The 24238-nt window shown below is 46.4% G+C and overlaps 9 protein-coding genes across 9 annotated transcripts; 4 read left to right on the top strand and 5 right to left on the bottom strand.

The window, feature by feature from the left end:
- Positions 1-145: 145 nt before the first annotated feature.
- BDV27DRAFT_147615 (uncharacterized protein) lies at positions 146-529 on the top strand (the record flags this gene model as incomplete). Its single annotated transcript, XM_032070779.1, has 1 exon — positions 146-529. One exon carries the CDS (start codon positions 146-148, stop codon positions 527-529), a length of 384 nt encoding a protein of 127 aa, XP_031924800.1.
- An 847-nt stretch (positions 530-1376) lies between these two features.
- Positions 1377-3736, top strand: BDV27DRAFT_26157 (Zn(2+) transporter ZRT3). The gene is made up of 3 exons (XM_032076155.1): positions 1377-1528; positions 1637-1767; positions 1872-3736. Exons 1-3 carry the CDS (start codon positions 1474-1476, stop codon positions 3105-3107), a joined length of 1422 nt encoding a protein of 473 aa, XP_031924799.1. The 5' UTR covers positions 1377-1473; the 3' UTR covers positions 3108-3736.
- A 180-nt stretch (positions 3737-3916) lies between these two features.
- On the bottom strand, positions 3917-5475 carry BDV27DRAFT_132664 (splicing regulator NSRP1-like domain-containing protein). Its single transcript, XM_032067927.1, has one exon. It carries the CDS (start codon positions 5453-5455, stop codon positions 4073-4075), a length of 1383 nt encoding a protein of 460 aa, XP_031924798.1. The 5' UTR covers positions 5456-5475; the 3' UTR covers positions 3917-4072.
- Positions 5476-6041: 566 nt separating this feature from the next.
- Positions 6042-7287, bottom strand: BDV27DRAFT_160462 (bile acid:sodium symporter family protein; the record flags this gene model as incomplete). Its single annotated transcript, XM_032073036.1, has 3 exons — positions 6042-6605; positions 6669-6897; positions 6983-7287. The coding sequence occupies 3 exons, from the start codon at positions 7285-7287 to the stop codon at positions 6042-6044; spliced, it is 1098 nt and encodes a 365-aa protein (XP_031924797.1).
- A 1109-nt stretch (positions 7288-8396) lies between these two features.
- BDV27DRAFT_26146 (TRAPP subunit TRS20) lies at positions 8397-9449 on the top strand. Its single transcript, XM_032076154.1, has 2 exons — positions 8397-8606; positions 8682-9449. The coding sequence occupies exons 1-2, from the start codon at positions 8416-8418 to the stop codon at positions 9064-9066; spliced, it is 576 nt and encodes a 191-aa protein (XP_031924796.1). The 5' UTR covers positions 8397-8415; the 3' UTR covers positions 9067-9449.
- A 1233-nt stretch (positions 9450-10682) lies between these two features.
- Positions 10683-14275, top strand: BDV27DRAFT_166718 (uncharacterized protein; the record flags this gene model as incomplete). Its single annotated transcript, XM_032074264.1, has 7 exons — positions 10683-10870; positions 10926-11169; positions 11216-11464; positions 11518-11621; positions 11673-12013; positions 12068-12713; positions 12769-14275. The coding sequence occupies 7 exons, from the start codon at positions 10683-10685 to the stop codon at positions 14273-14275; spliced, it is 3279 nt and encodes a 1092-aa protein (XP_031924795.1).
- A 664-nt stretch (positions 14276-14939) lies between these two features.
- Positions 14940-17747, bottom strand: BDV27DRAFT_166717 (protein kinase family protein; the record flags this gene model as incomplete). The annotated part of the gene is made up of 8 exons (XM_032074263.1): positions 14940-14949; positions 15173-15387; positions 15436-15731; positions 15778-16771; positions 16870-16945; positions 16983-17074; positions 17145-17426; positions 17706-17747. The coding sequence occupies 8 exons, from the start codon at positions 17745-17747 to the stop codon at positions 14940-14942; spliced, it is 2007 nt and encodes a 668-aa protein (XP_031924794.1).
- Positions 17748-18087: 340 nt separating this feature from the next.
- Positions 18088-19293, bottom strand: BDV27DRAFT_147608 (DUF2786 domain-containing protein; the record flags this gene model as incomplete). The annotated part of the gene is made up of 2 exons (XM_032070778.1): positions 18088-18845; positions 18936-19293. 2 exons carry the CDS (start codon positions 19291-19293, stop codon positions 18088-18090), a joined length of 1116 nt encoding a protein of 371 aa, XP_031924793.1.
- Positions 19294-21963: 2670 nt separating this feature from the next.
- On the bottom strand, positions 21964-23195 carry BDV27DRAFT_160457 (uncharacterized protein; the record flags this gene model as incomplete). Its single annotated transcript, XM_032073035.1, has 3 exons — positions 21964-22762; positions 22825-23096; positions 23148-23195. The coding sequence occupies 3 exons, from the start codon at positions 23193-23195 to the stop codon at positions 21964-21966; spliced, it is 1119 nt and encodes a 372-aa protein (XP_031924792.1).
- Between the last annotated feature and the right edge of the window lie 1043 nt (positions 23196-24238).

Genomic DNA, 24238 nt, shown 5'->3' with positions numbered 1-24238 from the left:
AAAAAAAAAAAAAAAAAAAAGTTCACAACTTTCATCATTCAAATCATGCCCCTTGCACACCTAGAATATCTGAATCATGGCTTTGAAATCAATGCTAGGAAGATTCACCTTCCTATTTCTCCTCGCTTGGACAAGCTCAGCGGCTATGTCCTTTACTAGATACAGCAAGCCCGTCCCTGAAGGGCTTATCGTGTGCGAGACACGCGAGCAAATGAATCAAGCGGTGCGCGACCACCCAGAAACGGTCCTTCACGATGAAGACGGCGGTTACTATCTCAAAGACATGAACGGCATCCCGGTGGCCGTGGCGGCTGATTCCTTATGTTCAGAGTTGGATAACTCCTTCGCCGAAGCGGACGCCATGATTGCACAGAATCAACTGAAGGGAGAAGATCAAGTGGAGACTGAGGATGACCTCGACACTACGGCCGGTGCGAATGCTTGCGCCCATCGCCGCTGCTTCAATTCGGTGATCTGTATTACTTACAGAGACTGTCACATATGCTCTTCTCGTCATATATGTATCTAAGGCCTTGCTTGTCCAGAAAACAGCCTGTTCTGAGTAACTTGCTAGGTGGGTAATTATGGGGAGACACGGGCTTGTGACCTCTAGTGCCTGCTCAAGTCGGTCGGATGCTTGTCTGTGTGGGCGATCCCAGGTTCATGTCGTTATGTTAGTTTTTGTTCATTGCTCAGGGAGTATGATCGAAAATTGTATTGGAGCTATGTATGTATGATTGAGGTATGAAGGAAGGAAACACTGTTTTCTTTACAGCATGATTATATCTTGAGACTGTCACAATAGGGGAAATGATTCGAAGGAGGACACTCCTTACTCTTTCAATGTGTTCACGGGTCCAATTGATCTTTATCTGCTGACTACTCTGTTGGACAAATGCTTAGTTATTTTAGCTCAATGTCCTTCTACATTTCAATCGCTAGTTCCACATGCAGACCACCAATGAGAACCATGCAATAACAAATAGTTCTAAGAACTAATCACGGCAGTTCAGTACCTTTCTCCAAAGATGCGGCATTCAGTCTAGCCACTAGAGATTGTCGATTATAAACTTTCATAGACACATCCACACACCACCTTGGCCTACTACTACTCAACAGCTCCTCCTCCTCCGTTACCCATTATATCGACCGTCAATCCACTGATCTAGACCCAACCAAGTCGATGTACACGGGAGCTTCCGTGGTAGCATTCTCGGAACATGAAAAAAAAAAAAAAAAAAAAAAGCTTGGCTGTATTATCTACAGATATGATATGATCAGAAAATAAATATAGGATATTTTTGCTAAGCTTAAAAATACGGAAGAGGCGAAAGGAAAAAGAAAGGGAATTAACCCCGTGACATCACCCACCCGCAAGGTCCTCGAAACTTCTTGCCCTTTTAATTCCATCCTCCGCTCCGCCCATCGTCACTTTCCCCCCCCCCGAGATTTCTCCACATTGATTAAACCATCATGGCTGTCAGTAATGATGTTCGGGGTTGGGTTATGAGCGGCGTCTCTGGCGTGGGTGAGTAAAAAAAATTAATCTTTTACTTTATTTTATTTTATTTTATTTTATTTTTTTTATTTTCTCGTATTTGATCATTGGAGCATATTGACGCTGACCTTCTTCTAGCTTGCATCTTAGGGTCCGCGGTCATATGTGTTGACGTTCTACTCCGCCACTTCTCTAGAGGAAAAGGCTTCCAGATCGTGAATAATAATGCCTTTCTCTCCGCTTCGTTGTGTCTTAGTGCTGGTGTTATGGTAATTCTCCTTCTTCCTTTATTCTTTATTTTTTATTCTTTATTTATATATTTTTTTTTTTTTGGGTTTGTTTTCTTTTACTCGGCCATGGCTAACCTGGCTAGCTCTTTACTTCTCTCTATAGCATGCTGCCTACCTCTCAAAAGTACCTCACCCGTGCTGGATGGTCTCCCGCTGCTGCCGCCTACTCCCTGATCGGTCTCTTTCTGGCCGGCGTCATTGTTATTCGTTTCCTGTCTGCGCTTCTTCATCGTTATATTCCCTCCCACGTCGTCGGCTGTGCTCATAGTCATGAGCCGGATGCAAACTCTGCCGACCCGGAACGTGGCCACGGCCACCATCATGCACATCGCTCAGAAGATCATCATGGTTGGACCGAGCGGACTCCTTTGCTGGCGCGGGCGAGCAAATCCAGTCCTGCGGTGCCACACGCGGGATCTGAGGGAAATCCCCACTCTGCCGGTTTTCCTGCCGGAACTTGGCGCGTACGTCTGGGCCGGCGCTTAAGTCGTATGGTGGGCATCAAAACGCAGTGCGACAAGAATGGTCCCTGTTATGGCTTTTCGCAGACATGCGGTGCCGAATGCTCTAAGACTCTAATTGCCCCTGAGGTCTCTGTCGCAGATGACACTGGTGTTCACACTATCCCCGTGCATATAGACATTGAACGGGTGGATGGCCCAGAAGAAGACTTGTCTGGCTCCAACCACACACATCACAAACCCGGGGACTCATCTTCCTCTACCCCTCGTAACGAAATACCTGAATACCTGACTTCACCGGCGGGAGACGTGGATGGCACGTCCAAAACACAAGTGCCTGGAAGCCAGCATCACCACCATGTACCGCAAAATGCTTTCTTGTCTATCGGTCTGCAGACATCGATAGCGATCGCTCTTCACAAATTGCCCGAGGGCTTCATCACCTATGCTACCAACCATGCTAGCCCAAAACTTGGTCTGACCGTTTTTCTTGCCCTTTTCATCCACAATATCAGTGAAGGCTTTGCCATGGCACTGCCTCTTTATCTTGCCCTGCACTCGCGCGGCAAAGCGATTTTCTGGTCCAGCCTTCTGGGCGGTGTCAGCCAACCGGCCGGTGCAGGTCTCGCGGTCCTTTGGATCTGGGGCGCCGGACGAACCGGTAGCCCCGGGGACGATGCCGACTCGTCCTGGGCCGTGTACGGAGGTATGTTCGCCGCTACAGCGGGGGTCATGACCTCCGTAGCCCTGCAGTTGTTCAGCGAAGGGTTGGGACTGACCCACAACCGGGGGATGTCAATCGGCTTTGCCATCGCGGGAATGGGTATAATGGGCCTCAGCTTTGCCCTGACTGCATAATTGTCATGATTCACTAGGCGTTTATTTGGTAGACCTTGGGGGTTTTCAGTTTGAGTTACTATAAAACACCACGCATCTTCATAGACAAAAAAGGGAGGCCAACGCGATAAAACATTTAGGAGTTAAGCCTGTTTCGTGAATGCGCAACGAGTGATGATTCTGTTTTCGGGTTTATGAGATATGTCTTTACCTATTCACTTAATGCAACCTGTTGCTCAATGAAGACTCAAAAACTCATCCTTGCTGCAATTAGGGGTAATATTCCTTTCACAGGGGGTTTGTAGAATGCTTAAATATGAACGGTATATCTGAGCCCCTTCCCTAAATCGCGGCCTCGTAAGAGCGTTAGTTAGGGGTTGAGTAATGCGGTGAAACTGTCTAGTAGATCTAGGAGATCACTATGCTTGTTTGATGGACCGTGGGGTGCATGTGTCTCCTTGTTGGTGAGATCATATGTAGTCAGTCACTGTGCCGTAAGGTACTGATTGATTACACGAGGTGAGATGGGGGAGAATCTGACCATGGCTTCAGGTGACACAGATCCAGAGGTCATGTGCTGGGTAAAATCTTACATCAAATCATTTGCTCTTTGTAAGATACTTACTTAATAGTCCTATAGAGGAGCGATTAGTGCTGAATTCAATATTATAGTAGAAAGTAATAGGTTAGAAACCTAAAAGGGTAAATTAGACTAGATTCTGTACTCCGTATAGCCTGTTTGAATAAATTAAGACCTGTACTTGAGAAAGACTGACACATTAGACTAGTCTATGCCTACAACACAGCTTAAGGTGAATCAAGTTCGGGGGTTGTAATTTAGGGAGAATGTCAATTTTCGCATTTATCATACATCTATTATACGCATATACAAACAATACCATGTCTAACGCCTCATTTATGCAGCCATAACCCCTGTGACTCCCAAGTGATCAAAACAGTATACAGTAAAGGCAAACTGGGAAAATTCAGGCACCCTTGTTTTTCGCAGCGGCCTCTCGTTCCCTTTTTCTCGCCAGGTATCGCTCCTTCGCGCTCGAGACATCTCCCTCGGTCTTGCGACTGCGGCTGCGCTCTGCGATTTCTTTCTGCCGTGCTGCCTCGGCCGCTTCTTCCTGTTGCGCTCGCTCTTCCAGTTGCGAGGCAATCATCTCTGTTTGACGAGCGCGCTGGCCAGCCCGAGCGTTCTGTTGCTCCGATTGGAACCGGGACCTTGGCGCAGAAGCGCCCGATCCAGCAGAAGCCGAGGCCGCAGAGGGCTGTTGCTTGGGCTTTGGGGCGGCATTGAGACCAGCAGATAGCAACTGCCGCTTGTCGACAACTTGTCCTTCGTCGTTGACGGCAATATGGGCACCCCGCGCGTTGAGCTCCTCGGCCTTCTGCGCTTCTGTCTTCTCCTTGAGCTCCTCTGTTTCTTCCGGAGCTTCGCCAGCTTGCACCCGCCGTGCAGCCTCTTCCGTAGCCTTCATAACAGCTTCATGTTGTTGTTCGCCCCGAGATAGCATGTCCCTGTAGAAATCAACCATACCAGTACCTCCATTCTGTTTCCGTCGCTCTTCCTCCTGCCTCTCCCGCTCTGCCTCCTCCTCTTCAATCTTCCGCAACTCCTCCTGCTGCTTCTTATACGCAGACGTCACAAACTTCTCCTTATCAGCAAACTCATCGCCCTCAGCTTCCCGCTCCTTAGCCAGCACCCGGTCCCGCGCGCGAAGCTGATCGCGTTTACGGATCTCCGCACTCCGCAACAAAGACCCCATATACCGCGGTCCCTCACTTTTATTCTCCGCGGCCGCTTTCCCCTTCCCAGGTTTCGTATGCAAGCTCTCATACACTGCATCGTAAGAATAAATCGACGGATCAAGCTCCGCCGCCTCCTGCGCATGCTTCTTACTACTATGCATCGCGGACAGATTCACATAGCCTTTATTCCCCGCCGCGGAACCACCACCACCCTTCTTCGTATTCAACCCAAACGAAACCCCACTATTCTCCGTCTGCTGCTCCGTAGTCTCATCGTTTTCATCATCGTCCGCGAAAATAGAATTCTTGCCAAGCGGCTTCACGTTCGGTTTCCCCGTGGCAGCTCCTCCAAACGGAACTTTGCGCTTCGCAGGAGGTCCCGTGGTCGACGATTTCGCAGATGAAGATGAAGTGCTTTTCGTCTCTTCTAGTCCGCCAATTGTGGAGATCTCGATTTCCCCGCTTCCGGTGTCTTTGCTTTCCGAGTCCGAGTCCGAGTCGAAGATTGTTTTCTTGCGCTTTTGCCCAAGGGCCCCCGGGGCGCCTGGGCGCGCGTTTGGTTGTTTTTTCTTTGCGAGGTTGAGGCCGTATGAAATCGTTGGGGGTGGCATTTTTGATGTATGGGGTTTTGTTCCGAGTGCTGGATGATGGTTCGTGTTCGGGGTTCTTTTGAAAGTTGGACCTAAGTTCTGGTTGATAGCGGTCATGTGATGATAAGGCTATCTTATCGGTATTGTGGCTGGGGCTTATCGTATACTCTGTAGGGTTCTTTTGGAGTTTATGGAGTGTCTACGCTGTTTGTGGACAGTTAAGTCGTTTAGCTACTAACTATGGACTCTGGGATGTCTACACTTGGGTAAGAAAGTCTGCGATCTTTGATATAAATGCCACACAAAACTGTCTTTTTCTCTATGAACAGTCCTGGAAGCGGTGTTTTTGTTTGAGGAGACTATCAACTGCGAGTAGTTGTATGACACTACTAGTATATGGACGTGAAATTTTTCACATTTACTTGTAGGTCAAAACCACGTAGAAGTCAGTGTAGATTGCAATATGAGCAGAACTAATAGAGCAACGCAGTACAAGGCATGTTTGTGATCAGACACAATCACATGGTTAAATGACTTATAACGCCGAGCTGTATGCAACAAAATTGAAATTTGGTCACGCAGTCTTCCACGATATCACTAAGTTCAATCATGCTATAGTACTGACTGATCTATTATTCGCAGGCCTCGTAGGTAAGCCTGTATCCTGCGACAGATCGTTTAGTTCCGAAGTTTCAGCCTGCACCAATCGGCGCCGCGAAGACTCGATAGCTTTCCATTTCCTCAGGGGAATAGTCAACAAGCTACTAAGAGTCGTTTGGACCCCCTGGTAAATGACCATGGGCAGCTGCACCCTAGACTGAGCGGCTTCAGACAGCCCCGCAAACATGATCGTCGTTATTGGCACACCCATCGCCGGAGTTTTGGTGGGCACCAGATATGCCACAGCTATCGTGTCCTCGCGGCTGAGCCATAGCCATGAGACCAGAATGGCGATGGCAATCCACACCAGAAATAGTGCTACCAAGATAAAGACAACGAATACCATGTTATCTGACTGAACGCTGGAAAACGCATCTGATTCGAATGCACCATCGTAAGTACTCCAGATAACGATCAATAATGCAAAAGAGCTCAGTTTGTTCATTTTCCACTCTATGAATACAATCTTCACTAGACGTGGAAATACGCTGACTATGATTTGCCCGGCCAGCTAATCAAGGAGGTATATAAGTGTCAACGATTCACATGCTATCAATGGGAATGTAGGACATACCAGTGGAACAAAAACTGAAAGCCCCAGCTGCTTAAAGACATATCGATATGTTTCGGTGAATCCTTCGGTCCCCGGCAGGATGTCTGTGTACCAGACGCCAGTGCCGGTGTAGAGCTTTACCAAAGCTGTCGTCAGGAATGGACCAAGAAGATTCCCAATGGTCGACTGCGCGATAGTCAAGGCTCCATTTCCGTTGGCCTTTCTGGTCATTATTGTATTGAAAGAGATGCTTTACGTCATTGGCATCGGATTAGCGATCATCCCACAACAGAAAGAAAACCAATAACCGTGAACTTCTCATTGAGTTGGCTTACGCGGTAGGAAGGCACCCCAGAATTATGATTCCGATCAATAGTGCTGGATCCATAAAATACCTATCAGTTGCACAGATGCTGACAATACCATAGCTAATAGATGAGGTCAGGAGATAACATTGCACTTGGGTGAAGATGTGCACCTTCCAACGGCTCAGATTTTCTACTAGAACCTGAGTAGGAAGTGTGCATCCATTGACGAAGAAAATGACGGCAACCGCTAGATAGTTGACGACGGTTTTCTTCATCTGCTGCTGGGACCTTGGCACCTGCACCTGAGAGGCAAAGGCAATCAGGATGCCCATGACAATAAGAAACCATTGGTCAACCACTAAGTGCCAAATTCTAAGTGGCCATCTCCATCGCTGCTTTTTCTCATTGGCGTTGGCTCGGGGTCCGCTCGGCACCTCCGGAGAAGTGTCTCGGTGTCCATAAGATTTTAAGGAAAGCTGGTTGTCTTTTACATTTTTTAGCGGGGCACCAGCTAGCGTTCGAGGGTGAGAGCATGTAGGAAGGGAAAGACTTTCAGCTTTTGGCTTGTACTTACCACTATCTCGGGGCGAGTGAGTTAAGACGCCATCTGGCGTCATTCCAGAATTGTCGGTCATAAAACCTCGTGGCTTGTTGGTGAAATGGGGCTATGATCTGCGGAGCAATCATACATAAGCAAAAATGCTGCGATGAGTTACAAGAAAGCTCTGTCAGTTCGCCAGAAGGAGGGCGATCTGGGCTACTGTTATACATCCTCTAGTGTCTCTGATAGACAGGACAGCATCAAAGCCAGGGGTGACTAAATTGCTGGATCGCTCAGAGATCACGATGGGTGGGGTAGTCCCACAAAGCCGGCCAGGAGCCAACATGTTGTTCCTTCCTTGTACTTCCAGATTCCTTGCAACAAGTGATATGACGTCTCATTGTGGCTTTTTCGGGCTCCTCATGCATATGGCATACAAAACACTCAGATTGAATTGTCGGACATCTTGAGGTGTAAAGTGTAGTGGGTTCACTATAACCATCAACGTGCTGATACACAGGGTAGTATAGCTCATTTGAAATTGATATCCCTTCCTGGCATAGATGACGCGTTGCCAGCAATGTAGGGAGAATGCATGTACATAGTACGTAGCATCTCAGTCCACTACTTCAGGGTCCAGCACCACATACGGCAGGGCTTTATGCTGTAGCATATGATTATCAGGAACCTGTCGAATCTGCACCCGTATAAGCTAATGAAATAGTGAGGCAACCTCGGGGAAGAAATAGTCACGCTATGTAAGGTGGAAACAATTATTGAGAAACCATATACTCCATACATACAGTACGAATAGATAACGGTTATCTTATCGTTCACGTGACTTATGTACCATTATCTACTCCCCGTACATCATCATTGTTTCTCTGAGCCAATATTCCCGCGAAGTTGACAAATACAAATGTCCTACTACTTCACCATTCTCTCCCCCACAGATGTTCCTTTGTTCAACATCGCCTTCGGCACCTCCAAAAGTGGTGGCGATGGAATTGCCCGCTTCCGCTTTCCGGATACCGCACAATACATGAACCAATTCATCATCCATTCAAGTCTGGACATTGTAGAGGAAGCACAGTGGATGAATGGGAACCTGTATGTCTCCTCTTTCCGTTTCTTACTTGCTTGATGTGATATAGGCCGCATACTAAAACAAAAACCAACATGAAGGTATCTAAAACACATCGACACCTATCCACCCGCCTCAGCCTACATCTCCGCCTTCCTCGCTCCCTCCGGCGCCCGATTTCTCCTCTTACATCAACCCCCTCAACTCCCCTCCACTTCCTCAACTGGAAGCGGATCTTCTTCAATACTAGGAGCAAGTTTCTCGGCCTCTGCTCTAGGAGGTGGTAGTTCCAGTCGCGCGTCATCTAGTTCAATCGGGGCGAACCCAACCTCCCCGCAGACCGAGGAGGCCGTGCGCCAATTTATGAACGAGGTTTACGAAAACTATGTCAAGACCGTGATGAGCCCATTCTATAGGCAAGGCATGGAGATTAAGAGTCCCGTCTTCAGGTCGCGGGTTACGGCTGCGGGAAGAAAATGGCTGTAACCTCTCCGTTTCTTTCTTTTTCCGCTTTCTTAATACCAATTTCCTGCTTATACCTGTTTGTTCTTTGAGCATATTCTACCTGTGTATAATTTTCGGGAGCCAATGGTTAGATTCTACTTCAAAGTTCAAAATTTCAACAGAGGGGCGCTATGGCTGTCTGATTCTGCCTTATGTACGCCTGGTGAGCGTTGGCTACGGAATTATGGATCTATTTACATGTGATTGTGACTGGGTGGAAGTCCAACACGTATTTCGTGGTTATCCAGAGTTATCTACAGAGCCAGTGAATGCGCAGTAATCTGTTCCAGAAGGAGGGGGGCCGTAAAGTTTAGGCATGGACGTTTAGTGAGATTTTGGCCATTTCTGACACTATATATAACCAGCTGCGCCCAATGATACATATTTGACCGAGGTCAACAGTCGACCGTCATCCATGATGTTAGCCCAAGGTTGAGTCCAAGTTGATAGGCTGAAATCTAGCAGATCCACCCCATTCTATTACTACCAGGACAAAGTATACTCGACAAACCCACTAACCAGTTGAATTATACAAATGCCAGAATTTGGTCGTAGAGGTTACCGTGTCAACTAGTCCGCGAAAGAGCGATTTGTATAGATATAAAAAATACCTACTACAGGTATTTGAACTGTAGAACTATACCGAGTTGGCTAGGTTCACATGTTGTCTGATTTTTGAATTTGGTTTATATCTTAAATCGTGGATGCTGTTCATAGGAGAGGTTGTTGAATTGCCTAGGGTAACTAATTAAGCTTGGCGTCGCGTTGGAACTTTGAGAGGCTTGGGTGGGTTATTAGCACTATAAAGATATATATTAGTCAAAGTAAAGTAAGGATTTGATCTTACTAAAGCAATAAGATATTGACTACGGTTAAAAAGCATCTATAGCACTGACAAGCATAAGTCTAAGTTGAGGTCAGCTTAGGGCCAAGGGTTCCTCAGGTTTTACTTGGGACTTGTCCGGTCGGGTCACATGCTGTGATTTCTGTACTGGGTTAGTAAGACTCCTACAATATCCATGTCGTAATACAAGTGTATAAGTGAACTGTTTTGCTGCGAGTTGGGTCCTGTTACCCGATTCGGATGCCGCCGCTTTTGTGAGGGCAGCACGTGAGGGCTCCGTGTTCGCTCCGGGCCACTCACTGACTGCTCAGTGAGCACGCACCGCAGCTCCGGTTGCTCCCGGATTGCTCTGGCTCAACTCAGTGTGTGATCCCGGAGCAACTCCAGTCCACTCTCTGTTTTCTCTCACGTGACCAACAGCAGTTCTCTAAACCGTGTACACACTAAGTGATCCAGTATATGATCCAACCCGCATGTATCTGGGGGCGTCTCAAAGACAAGGGCTGGTAATCTTTTTCAGTCACCGCACACTATGTTCGACACTAAGAAGCTTCGAGCAGAATTTGAAGCAAGTGATGAGGGGTCATTTCTAAGTAAAGGAACTAAAGGTATCGCACTTCAATTGCGAATATAAATATGCCCTACTCGCCCAGGACATTTTCACTTTCATCTCATTTCGCACCAATCTTCTACAATCCTTTCTCTCGTACTTTTTCCAAACTCATTGTATCTTGCTATATTTCAGCGGCTGATAATGGCTATACGCTCTTCTTCATCGAAGGCTGAGCAGGATGAAAAGAAAAGAAAAGCTCGCCGTGAACTCCGTAAACAGCGAGGCTATGAGGCGAAAGCTCATCAACAGAAAGATACCCAAAGGACAAGGGGTAGAGCTTCGCCCAAAACGAAAAAGAGATATGCAGGGAAAGTGCGGAGGTATGAGGAGTAAGTATCTATATACTCTAAGATGAAGTCGTTCTTCTCACCATGACTTCGTTAGATTTCTCCAAGAGGAGAAAGATATGCCTGAAGACCATAAGGTTGGAGACGGGCATCCGGCGCCAACACTAGAGGAACTCAAAGAGTTTATCCGGTGGCATGTTGAGTCTACTAACGGCAGACTTGCACCAAATGGACGACCGACCAAGGACACGACTTTGATCTGGGCTCAAGAGTTCGTCCCAGGCTTCTATTTTCTGACAGGGAACGAGATTTCCCCCCATAACCGGGCCGCTCTTTACAGCGTGAGTTGGATTCCTCTTTCGAGGACCATGTATCTGATTATTACAGTGGATAGAGCATGATCTAGTTCAAGAGGGGTTCCTCTCAGTGATCAAAAGACCGAAGCACACTTTCAAGCTTTCGAGCTTTGAGCGCGCCATGACCGCTTTCTGGACAACAGATGATCCATTCTTCATGCATGGAAGGTACCGTGTCCAGTTTCACTTCATTACTCTTCAGTTCCTATGCACGGGTGCCAGAGTGTCCTCTTTCACACCTGCATCAGCAGAAAGAGTCGGACGGGGGCTTCGTTACAAAGTACGGAGTCTAATATGCCTATACTTCTACTTCCAAATGCTGACAGTAGCCAGAATATTGAGCTTGTATTGTTTCGTACCGATAATGCTCCTTGGAGGGTCGGATGGCGGCTTGACCAACAGTTTGTCAAGAACAACAAAGACCCCGAGAATACAATGTATGTAGTTATCACCATCACCAGCTTTGGAGTGGTCATTAACGAGAACAGCTTTGGTACTGCTATTTGGGACTGCAATGAACCTATCTACTCAGGAGCCTTGCACCTCCTAGCACTAGCTCTTGCGGATAATGCTCTCTTTGGGTTCTCCAGGCCAGAGGAGATTTTTGAGCAAAGGATCCCCGAAGGGGAAGACGAACTGGTCCTTAGATGGAATGATGAAGCCAAAGACCGATGTATTGTAAGACGCGTCACAGCAGAAAAGGTTAGTGAGGAGCCGTTGACAAAGGAGAGATATCAAGAGGGTCTACGTAAGATCCTTGTCAATGCTGGCTATTTTGTAACTGCAACGGTACATGCGATGCGCCGCGAGCTAGGAAAAGCTGTCCAAGGTTGGTTCATGCTTTTTTCACCTGATATGAGAGCTTAGCTAAATCCTCGCGCAGACAAATATTCCTCGGCTCTCGTGGCTCAAATTCTTACACAAAGGTCTAAAGCTGTGTACGGAAATGACTATCTTGCTAACTGTTCCGGCGTGGATGTATTCAATGCTCTACGAGGCCGAGCCGCAGATCATACTCACATTGACTACTTTCAAGGCTACGACCGATTCCACGAGAATGGCCTCCCTCGCCGGTTGCCTACAGAAGAGGAAGAGAAGATCCATGAAGACCCGTGTTTGGTCGCCAAAGCCGCAGAAATCCAGCAAGCACAGTCAGATGATGACATCAGAAGAGCAAAGCGCGAATATAGCGTCCTTAAGAGAAGGATCTCTTCGAACAGGTTGCAGAAATACCAGAGTCAATGGGTCCAGAGTCGTCGGGACTGGAAAATCCTGACTAGGGGCCGCGAACGCCCGGATCATATTGAGCAGAGTGCAGAAAAGCGGGTGCTGTGCAAGCTCATGCCTGAATTAGGCCGTTTAGCGGCGGTCATGTCATCCAACGAGCCACTTTCTTTTGACGAAAAAGCCAGTGTGGTGAAGGATCTCTTTACCCAATGTCTTCGTGATTTTGACGCGGTCTATCGTCCGGGTGAGGAGCCCTTTGAAAAGCGATGCCCCGTTGTCAGCTGTCGTAAATTATTGGAACCGTGAGCCGCCCACTGTTTCCCTATATAGATCTGATCCTCCACTGACATGCCACAGCATGGAAAAGCCCTTGTGGAGCACGCACATCCATTCTTGTATTCAACGAGAATCCGCTCGAAACTTGAACATCCCTCTTCAACAGATCAAGTATTGCTGGGAATGCTACACCTTCCATGATGGAAAGAGTGCTGAGTTTGAGGAGCATTGTGCGGGACACCTCCCCTCGATGACCAGCCAACACTACGAGGTGATGGTGTATCGCCATACCACCATCCGTGCCGGATACTGTATTGAATGCATGTGGGATGACCGGCTTCCTGCGGCCTGCAGGATGAGAGCCTTTGACCGAAGCACAGAGCTGCGAGAGCATCTTGAGGAGCATGTTGATCGGAAATCATGGCCATCGGAATGCGCTGACCCTTCCTGTAACCACATTGCTACCGAGGAACAGGACTACCGCCGGCACCTTCGCGATGTGCACCATTACCACAAAACCATTTGTGTGCGAGCCAAGAAGGCCTGCAAGAAACGATTATCCTCGATGCAGGACGAGGAGTCTAATTCAGACAGGGATCATTGTATGCAGCGGAAACGCCCGCGCAAGCAACGCAAGAAGCCTTCCGTACCATTATCTACTACTACGAAAGAACTGAAGATTACTTTCTGGGAACCTCCCGCAATGCGTCTCAAGACTATCACGTCTGTCCCTGCTCAGGAGAAAGATAAGGGTCAAGAGAGCCTTAAAGGAATGGCTTGGCAAGCCGTTAATAACTGCCAAAGCTTGGATTTGCCTGCTGTAAGCCAGAATAGCCAGAATGCTCGATCGGCCACATTTGACACACCTGATTTGACCGATAGCTTGAGCGGCTACTCAAGCCCTTCAACGACAGGCCCCACTTTTGGTGCGGTTCCCATCAACCCACGGATTCTAGAGACGCCGTCTGCTCTCTTGCGCCAGCCGGTTGAGGAAACTGAACAGCCCTATTCATGTAGCTCAAGGGTGCATGTGGAAAGCAACTATGCTACTGAGAAGATCGAGGGTAATACTACACTTCAGCAGCCCTTCGCAGACCTAGCCCTAGGAAGGTATGATTCTCAAGGTGTGGCTGTACCGGAGACGGACAACATAATCATTGAACACGCTCCATTGTCTCTGACTTCTCTGAACGCGAAGCCAGCACCAAGTTTGACTTACCATGAATCGAAGCCAATAGAGAAAGCGGATTGCACAACACAAAGCTCTTCAGACATGCCCGTTATCGAAGGCAGGATAAAGGAGGCCGTGGGACTAACAGGGCCTATGACTAGAGCTAAAGCTAAGGAGCAAGCGGCCAAGGCTTGTCAGAGATCTACGGACTTCCAAACCTCAGGTCAGAAAGCTAGGCCTTACAGTCAAGAAGAGGACAAGTTACTGAAGACACTCATGCGGAAGTTGGCGACTTTCGAAGCGGTAACGCTAGCCTTTCAAAAGCGATTTCCAGGACGGTCTGCGATTTCGCTTCGGAAACGTTGGTCCGTCATACGACCGCCGTCGCGGCGGTCGACCCGATTAAAGCCTCTGTGAGAGATTATATAATTCGATAGATTGAATATAATTACTTTTATGGGTGAACAAGCTTTTCATTTACGAGATTTGTAGTGTTGGTGGTCGCTAGAGTTATCGCCTAGTAAATAAAGTCTTGCTTTGCTAATGGAGATGTATTGAGTAACTAAAAGCAGATACAATAACATGGACACCAAATCCTCCCCTGGGCTTGAAAGGAGTTGAATTAATGCTAAGGGAAAGCGCTAATCCTCCATGCGTGACACGTACTCTGAAGCCCGAACAGTTGCCTTAGAATCTCAAGTGGGAGGCCCCTAAACAGCTAGTGCACAAAGAATAATAGAAAGCATAACACAGTTCAGCAAGAGGGGCCAATATACTGTACGTATGAAAATTTACATTGTTTAATCTATGAGATCTGACCTGATTTATGAGTAAAGTAGGATTCCATTGGATGTCAACAACAAAATGAAAGGACGGAACGCATTTCACTGAATGCTTCACACGGATATATTACGGTACATAATCTTTCCCCACAATACAGAACATTGCACCGCCACAAAACAAGCCTTACGTTACAAAAAGTTCACGTGCCAAAATACACATTGTAATGTGCTGTTACGTTTTATATTACGTTATTTAGATACTATGTATGAGTATTGTCAAGCATATCTTTCTGCCACATCTAGCGTCCTCTTTAAGGCTAGTGGCTTGGTTGAGTACTGGGTTTCTCGAATGACTAAAATGTTCAGCAGTAAGCACGAAAAAACGATTGCAATGCAGTAGTTACGGATATTGCTTATGGAAAAGAAACTGATTAGCTAGCACACTGATTCTAATTGAATATGAAAATACTGAAACTGTGCTACTTTACAAATAATGATGCCTCGCTGATTAAATATTACCTATGGTGCTAACACTTTCGGATCACTAACTGCTTCTTGAAGGATATTTTTCATCTGACTATAAAGATGCGTATCGTCATTCTTTCTCCGCATACCTCCCGGGAATACCACTCGGCGCAACCTATTGACCCAAGGAACCAATGCTTGATAGTATGGTGAGAACAACTCACTTGCAATCTTAACAAAATCCTCTTCGTCAGCAACTATACCTTGCTTAGAACGAGCCAGCTTTCTATCATCCTCATAGTTCCAACAATCGAAGTCAGTTGGCCCAACCTCTTGGCCTAGACCATTGTAGTGAATACATATCCAGAAGAGTACCCAAAAGAAAGATTCGAGGTCATGCCTGAATGAATGTTGCTCTCCCAGAAGTAGACCTATTGCCATGAATGCCCTCGTCCCTGTCTTCCCTCTAGCTCCAGATGGTCGTTCTCGATGATTCTCGATAGATAGATCCAGGTCGATGAGAAACGCTGACCATGACGGATTTCCTACGTCTTCATTCAAGATAAGATTCCCAGTCGAGACGTCACCCTGTAAAAGTCCTGCTTTCGTATGCAAAGACTGGTAGCCTTGTATAATTAGTGATGAACTATAGCACATGAACAAAACTCATACCTTCTATGCAATTCTCAAGTGCACGTAGTAGCGAGACGCGTGAGCTTGCTCTATATATGGGTAGACCATAATCTTTGACAATAACTCGACGATGTACCCTATCCTGTATATTGGTATCACGCACACTTTTGGAAGGCGAGCTTGAGCAAGGGCGTTTCTTTGGTGGCAGTATTGCGCTGGCTTGGCTAGATGACCTTTTCTGGCCGGTCGTGCTTGTAGAGCGACCGGTTCTTTCTATTCCTGCTGTGCCACTTGCAGCTGAGGGCAGCTCATACCGCATTGGTCGAAAGTTCGTGGACTGCGTGACATCCAATCCCTTCCGAACATTGTTGCGAATATTGTCGATTTCTCCATTCACCCGAACGGTTTCATGATAGTAATATCTGGCTACATTAACAACCTCTTTCTCCGTCGCTTCCTGTAAAAGTTTCCCCTCTTCTTCTCTCTCTGGATATTGCCATGAAGCTTTGATAACAAGTGGAGAATTTGTCTTGTCTCCTTCGCGACGGGCTTTCCAGCAAGTTGTAGCTCTGCCAGCAACGCATGCAGATCTCTTCATCAGCCCTTCAAGGATAAGACGCTCGTAATGTCCATCGCGTTGAATCTCAATGTAGCTTTTCCCGTCAGATGTAGATATGATGCTTGGGTCATACCCTAACTGTTCATCGTTCATCGTAAGAAAACCCAACGTGGCCGAAACAAACTGAAGCCCATCCTTGTTGATGTCGAAGGAGGACGACGCCATTGCCCCGACACGGTCGAACTCCCAGAGTCGCATGTTGGGCCCACATAATGTAAAGCCTAGCGTAAAACGACGAGTATCTTGAATCGTTAAGACCTCCCTTGCATAACGCCCCAAATCACGCCATGTCCTAGAGGCCGTATCGGCACTTGGGTTACTCTTTAGTTCACCTAGAACTAGAACATGTGACCAGTGATACCTGGAGCTATCGTTTAGGTCAGATTGGCATATAAAACCAACATCTAGCTTTCGCTCTGCTGTGGATCCTTCTAGCGGATGGTTGGGTTGTGACAAGAGCCTACGATGGCCTAGGTTTAGAACGCCTTCTTCAGTCGCGAATTGTGGAAAACATCGACGAGATGAGTCAGCCAGGCAAGCACATCTTTTTCTTTAGAGATGTTGGGCCAGTCCCGCCAACCACCTCCCCTGAAGTGATGCATCTCCTTCTTTGCATTTCTCAAACACCGTAGCACAGATATTGTCTAATCCATCTATTCCTCCAAAATATGCTTCGAAGAAGCCCGGAACGCCAATGTATATTGAGTCTAGCTCTTCCTTTAGCACATGATCAACGTGTTTTCGACGTTCGGAAGAGTTGACCAGACTACTCGTAGTATGCAAATACGGAGTTCGGCTCAGGAGAGGCAAGGGTCGTAGGGGGGGTTGTCGATTCCGTTGCAATAGCATAGACTTTGTCCCAAATTTTCTCATCTTGCTCATTGTTGAGCATCGCAGCAAACAATGGTATTAGCCCTTCAAGGTCATAGTTATCAGAGTTGATAGTCGAACTCAGTCTCAATAAGTCACTGAAGAGGTTTTTGCTACCGCTGACAGAGCGTAATGCACGGGACGCCGGGAGAGCTTGTAACGCAGATATCAAATCGAGAGACAGGTTTTGGAGAACTACCTGAGGATTAAAAACTGATGCTAATAGAGTAAGCCACGGGGAGGGCGGATCCCTCTATTGCAGATGTACTTCATTCACACCCTTTCTGTCCTTATCCCTTCCCTTCTAGCTGTGAACTATGTCTTACTCCCACGTAATATATGGATTATGGGGCTAAAGTACAACGTTGATGCACCAACGCAGGGAAAATGTTAACTTGTTTGAAAGCGATTGTTTGCCTGCTTTTTGATCCCAGTCTACTGAGCCACAGCTTTTCTCACTAAAATCTAATTTGCTTACAATGTGCCACATCAGCCTACAATGAGCATAAATTGCACCCATCCAGTAGTGGCAGATTGGACATATAGCGTAACTCACGTCTGTAATAATTCAGTGGAGAAGCGAAAAGCTATTAACCAGTTACTGCACTACGCGATCCTGCGAGTGTCGCCAGTCAATGAAGGTAAAGTACCATAGCTTACTAGCGAAAATGAGTATGGAGACCAGAGACTGTGTCCCAATCATTGCATATTCTATTGTTGTTTATTCTATATGGAACAGCCGCATATTGACACATCCGAGTATGATGACAAAGGGAAGTCACCGGAGTCTGGGTAGGAGAATCTAACGTCCTGGAGCTCTGGCTGGGTATGGTACAGATCAGAGGGCTCAATATATACGATCATTCCAACCTGCGCCGACGGAAATCAATCTTTTCACTGTCTTTCCACCCTTCTCGATAAGCAGAGTAATCGCGGGTGACCACTGTGCGTGTCTTTCCCATACGCAGCTTGATATTGTGCTTCTTGAGGTATTCGTCTGCAACCTGCACCGATGTGGCGCGAAAACGTACTAGCTGCGTTTCAGACATCCACGGCGAGTTTGACATATCCTCGCTTTTAACAAACGAGGAATTTTTATCTGAAGGGTTCTGCTTCACCGAAGGGGAAGGAATGCTGTTAAAATCATGGGTTTCGCGCGACTCCCTCTTGATAATTTTGTCAATGTTGTCTTCCACGCTGCACATGAGATCGACCACATTCTCGTCATTTTCATTAAAGTCGGCCAGTGCTCCTCTAGTATTAAGATTGAGATTGTCTATCGACTCTAGAGAGCCGTAAGACTCGTCGGACATGCTGTCTATGTCCAGGAAGCCAGGTATTTCGTCCTCTGACTGGCCATCAATGTCTAACGCCAGTGAAGGTCCTTTATAGAGCCTCTGAAGTTTGCGCTCGCGTTCCATGTCCGCTTCCCGTTCCTTGGCGGCTATTATATCTAACTCTTTTCTTGCCGCCTCGAGTTCAATTTTCTTCTCACGGTTGGCCATGGAGACGAGCCCATCAGCAACTCCGACGCGGTAGCTGAACGTGGCCGAACCGCCCTTATAGGAACATGCCCAGTCCAGGATCTTATTGTGCGCCATTTCGAACGCTATTGCCGCTGTGACCGTGTTTTCCGCTATACCAAAAAATGACCAAGCAATGGATGTTTCGTAGTCCGTCGAAAAACATTGGCAATCAAAGAACGTACACATAACCTTTGCCAACTTGTGCACAAATGCCTCCTTCATCACACGTCTGGTACGGCTCTTAACGTTAATTATTTCCACCTTGCTCATTCCTCCATATTGGGCTTTGCTTCCATCATCACTGTTGGCCACTAGATCCGCTTGTGAGACATTATATTGGGCCATTAGCTTCTGGGCAACGAAAAGGGCGGCTTTGGTTTCTGACTCGGTGGCACTCTTATGGCGAGCTCGACTTAGGCATTTCTGTATTTTGATAAGGACGCCTCTATCCAAGGACCCAAGTGAATCTTTTGGCTTAACTTGAGCCGTTTTGATCACAGTCGCTTTCTGTAAAGGCTGTCTCTGCTTTTTGGCTCTCATCGGGACAGGAGTGCGGGGGAGAATGTGGCACTGTGTTTGCTGATATGCTGTAGTAGTATTTCTTGGTAAATATGGTGTTGGGATTATAAATTCTTAAATGGAGGATGATATGGGTATTTGGCACTCATGGCGGCGGCCGGTTGGTGGCTTTCGTAAAGTTTAGTCTTGGGCGACTGCGAGCCGTGCAGGGTGACGACTGCGTTTCACCGGTGTTGGTTATAGTTGGTTATAATGGTTGAGGCCAACGATTCGTCTGTGATTTGATAGCTCCACTTACTTACCATGACCAATAAGCCTGTATGGTACATACGACAGGACAGTGGACATTTTTGGTCCCTTTTCCAAGTGAGCTCTTTGCTTGACCGCAATCTATTCGTTTATTGGATGTCCTGGCCCCTTGTCATTCATTTGTGGATCATCATTCATATCAGATTCCTACCTTTTTTGGTACTTTATTTATTCTCTGTACCGGTACTGAGCATGGACGCTCCACCGAAAAAGCTCCCAATGGACACTCTAATCAGTTAACTTGTTGCAATGAAGCCCTTTGTTGAGTGGGACGTTCGTCAAAATCTTCATGCTAATGGTACAGTGTGGTGGGGAATTCCAACGCAGTTGGCTGGCGGTCAGCCAATAGTTGAGTCCGATACTGATTGATCAACACTTGGTTCTTCTTTAGGGCCACTACAATGATCCAGGCCTTGATAAAAGCAGAAGGATGGCATACTGGGACAAAGCCTGGACGAGGAACTGGTTGGCGCCTACTGAATGCCTGGCTAGGCTTCACGCTAGAACTATGAGGGTGGGGTTGAGTTTACCAGAGAATTTATATTAAACTTGGAACCTTTATGAATGTTCAGTATATCACAATCCTAAGAAGGGTTCAGCAAATCCTGGAAATATGGTACACTATCGAAGCGTGCACGTTATAATGTCACATATACATCCAATTGTGATACTATATGCTTCAGGTACGGCAGGCGAAGTTGACCTGCTCAATCTCAGCCTGACGATCCAATCTTCAAAGTATCTCATATCTGTATTTAACTAAATCACTGTTGGTTAAACAGTAAGAATGACGGCCTTTTAGGCTTCATGGTTAGCCGAGCAAATCTACGTACACTTTCCAGCCATATGTAACAAAAAATATTAACCTCGCCGATGATCTATCATATCAGCCCGGTCAGATACCTAAGACAATTTATAACACTCTACCATGAAGCGCCCTTGTCTGCTATTGCATATCTTGGAATATATTTGTGGCCATAGATAATTGTTTCAGCTATGCCTTGCCGTGTTAGGTGTCTTATGGGTTATATTTGAAACAAAACCCATACTTTAAATTCAGAGCAAGATTCACTTGTGTCAAAGGCCAATCTTACGTGCTGATTCATCATCTAGATTGTCCTAACCAATGCACTTCTTTTATGGCATATGGCTTTGGGTTCGGCGCAGGTATAATCCGTCACGTCCTGCACGGTTTCGATGATGCATTAACTTGGAAAATCCAGGCGCAAATCTCTACTTCCCTCAAATGCAGCTGTCAGTACCACAGACAAAACTCGCGCGACTACCTGTGGGACACAAGAACACAAACAGAGCATCACGAGGCTGCCAACTGAGCGGGACCAGCCTTTCTATCCAGCGACTGAAACGAGGATAACAGCCGGGCCTCTTCGGTGCGAGCGCTGTAACGGTCGTCGTTCCTCAGCGTACAACTACAACCATTATCGAGACCCAGTGACATATCCTTCCATAGGTATCTGCTCCCGATGGTGGACGGGCTGTGCAGCTGCGAAATCTGAAGCGCAGCTGCACAATGGTCTACAGCAGTTTTATGAACTACCGGCTAGCAGGATGATATAAGAAACCAACCGATGGTGTAACTACCTAAAACATCCTTTCATGTTTATTTTCTCCACTTTTCTTCGCCATATATGAATAAAGCCACAAAATGACAGAAAATGATGACATGCTAGAACAAAAATAGTATAAGAACGAGAAGCTATCTGGTTAAACTTGATGTAGGATAATTTGTAAGAGAAGAAGCGGCAAACAACATTGTATATGAATGGGTAAGGCACTAAAAAGAATGGTACAGGACGCGGTAATTCAAGACAAGTTTCCCCAAGGGCCCAGCGAATCGAGTAATCTTGACAGCTTAATGGATGGATCAGACTCCATTTCTTGCGGGAGACGGTTCCGTGCATCAACTAGGCGCTATACACTAAAATTGTAGCAATAGAATTATTGGCTCTCACATAGTGATACACCTGTAAACCTATGTTTCCGGACCCTACGTTCTTCGATTCACTCTAAATTGGAAGCTATTAATAAAGAGGCTAGGCCTTGCTTTCATACACAAAGTAGTAGTATTCATTAGTAACTTGATCAAGAAAAGTGTAGTATATTATCCAGGCACTGCCAAGGGCAATCTAGACACACCTAGATAGCGCAGAGCAGGTAATGGACACCCAGTAGGGTATAGCTCAAAGGCTCATGAGTGGATAAACGGCTCGGACAAGGAAAAGGATCAGATTGAATACACAAATGATAGGTGTGGGTTGATAGAACCCCTATAGAGTAATTAGAGGTAGTGACTTAGACCACTGGCTAGACGCAGATGTCTGTCATAGCCAACGGCTCGATATGGACGTCAAACTTGATTAATCATAAATAATACCATTCATATTCACGCTCGAAGCAATCGACCAGACGCCGTCTCGCCAAATCCAAAAATGGAGTTAGATATCCATTGCTATTGGTCAGTTGCATAATGCTCGCCCAATCACTTTTATCGTTTGGAAAATTGCTGCGAATGGCCTCGAGCTCCTGAAACAAGCGACGCTCCTTCCTGAAGGGTTGTTCCCAGGTAATTTCTTCCAAAGCAGGGAGTTTGTTGAAGATCAGAAAAGGGAGAAATCCGGTCGACTCAATAAGATGAATCTTCTTGATGGAGATTAGCTCGACATCTAGCTCAGAACATGTGCCCAACACGTCGTTCAGAATAATTTTTTCCAGCCCTCCTCCAATTTCACGAAGTATATCACTCAACTGGTCGCTCAATTCACCTTGCCCAAGAAATATTTCCAATGTCTTTAAAGATTCCGCTTTTCCCTGGAAAACCAAGTCACCAAGGTCGAGGTTAGAAATAGCCAATCTGGACAGTCTCGGTAGCGTCGAGAAGTCTACGAGAACAGCGCAGTCCCAAACCCCCGCTTCTTTCTCATCGTTATAAAAGGAACAATCGAAACCAATTCGAAGATTCAAGAGAGCTGGCATGGCGGGCACCACTAGAGTACCACTTGATAAACTTCTTATTTCAAGCGTCTGTAGCGACTGGAATGACGGCAGAAGTGGCCAGGAACCAGGAATAGTATTAAAAAGATACCACTTTCGAAGGGATGGCTGCTCAATGAGCTGTTGCTTTAAACTATCTGAGCTCTCATCGCTTCTCTCGGCATCGAGACTAATAGTTTTGCTGGGATTAATAGAGGCATAATAATGAAGAGGAGAGCCAGGAAGCCTTACCGGCAACGCTCTACATTGGGGAATCGACCCAGCAAGTTTAGCATGCAAGGCTCCACAGCTCGGTAAGAAAAGATGCATATCTCTCGAACAAGTGGTAGCCACTCGCCTAAGAGCTGGAAAATCCTCGTTGCTGGTAGTGGCCTCTCGTTCAGGGCCTCGGGAAAGTTGCATGGTGCATGATCGATTTTGATTCGTCGAAAGAGAGTCCTGGCAGCATTGTGCCGTACACCCTTTGAGGTATTGAATAATGCCCACAAGTCGCGGTTCCCTAGCTATTATGGCATGTCAGCATATTATGATGCCTGCGAACACGGATGGCTAACATTCTGAAATATCATCGGTAATAATTCAGGAGGAAGGCCCAACAACATTTTCAGGTAAGAGGGCTCTCCGTTCGGCCGCCAAAGAACAAGAGGGTGACATTTCTCCAGATCTTTCGCATCTATTATATCCAGATCAAAACATTATTTCAACCCAGATTGAGTAAAATTCTCCTCAGTTGCATAGGTATAATAATTGCTTGCTAAAGCCGACCGTGCAAAAAAAAAAAAAAAAAAAATCCAGCTGGAAGCCAACTTAGAGGCAGTTGCGCTCTCCGCTTTCACCTGTCCGCCTCAAAATTTGACGTAGTATACAACTGTCCAGCTATCTACAATAACACAGTTAACTAAGAGTTTGATTATAAAGCCAGGCTTAATGGGCCTATCCATTACACCAACACACTAGTGCGGCACGATGTGGGTTAAGTGGTCATTCTCAACTCGTTGAACATCCCCATTACACAATAGAATAAAAGGAAAGCAAAACCGTAAACCGCATTTTGAATAGGATTCCGCTCCTAGTGATACACTCCTAAAATGAAAGCGAAGTTACCCTAAAATAGGATTTCTATATGAGGCTAAATCCTAGCACGGAAACAATGTGGCCTCCCTGTTTATGGCTGAACTTCCGCCTTCAAGCAACTGTTCGACACTTGGGTGTTGAACCTTTCGGACATCGCTAGGGTTGAGACTAATCTACTAACTAGGCATTATGTAGTTTTTAAAAATTTGACCATTACAGTAACTAAAAAATTGAGCTCAACATTTCAAATCCCGGCCATCCTGTCGTCACAGTCTAATAAGAGAGGACAGTGGGAAAAGCAGACAATAGGAAAGGAAGAAGAATTTACAAGAGGAAGCACTGAATTGGGTGTGTATGTTTCAGTGTTGAATGAACCCATCTGGCTAGTCAGAAATTTTGGTTTTAAACTGAGTAACCTAATGTTGGCTCTCAGTCGAAAAAGCCAACCGAGGGGTGACCTTGGGGAACTTGTATCGAGTGTTTAACAAGTTGCACTGTACCAAGTCTCATAATTCTATGCTATACCGGCAGGACCCACTTAATCCGATGGGCAAACTGTATTGTTGAAAAA

This window comes from Aspergillus caelatus, assembly GCF_009193585.1.
Source record: "Aspergillus caelatus strain CBS 763.97 unplaced genomic scaffold BDV27scaffold_164, whole genome shotgun sequence".
In the NCBI taxonomy this organism is placed as follows: Eukaryota; Fungi; Ascomycota; class Eurotiomycetes; order Eurotiales; family Aspergillaceae; genus Aspergillus; species Aspergillus caelatus.
The sequence above is the reverse complement of the archived record's forward strand: the minus strand, read 5'-3'. Positions and strand labels throughout refer to the sequence as shown.

Bases quoted from the DNA above. Each gene is read 5' to 3' on its own strand.
- BDV27DRAFT_132664 (XM_032067927.1), bottom strand. From the start codon at position 5,455: ATGCCACCCCCAACGATTTCATACGGCCTCAACCTCGCAAAGAAAAAA.
- BDV27DRAFT_26146 (XM_032076154.1), top strand. From the start codon at position 8,416: ATGTCCTACTACTTCACCATTCTCTCCCCCACAGATGTTCCTTTGTTC. The intron at 8,607-8,681 runs GTATGTCTCCTC...ACCAACATGAAG, and splicing joins CAGTGGATGAATGGGAACCT to GTATCTAAAACACATCGACA.
- BDV27DRAFT_26157 (XM_032076155.1), top strand. From the start codon at position 1,474: ATGGCTGTCAGTAATGATGTTCGGGGTTGGGTTATGAGCGGCGTCTCT. The intron at 1,529-1,636 runs GTGAGTAAAAAA...ACCTTCTTCTAG, and splicing joins GAGCGGCGTCTCTGGCGTGG to CTTGCATCTTAGGGTCCGCG. The intron at 1,768-1,871 runs GTAATTCTCCTT...TAACCTGGCTAG, and splicing joins GTCTTAGTGCTGGTGTTATG to CTCTTTACTTCTCTCTATAG.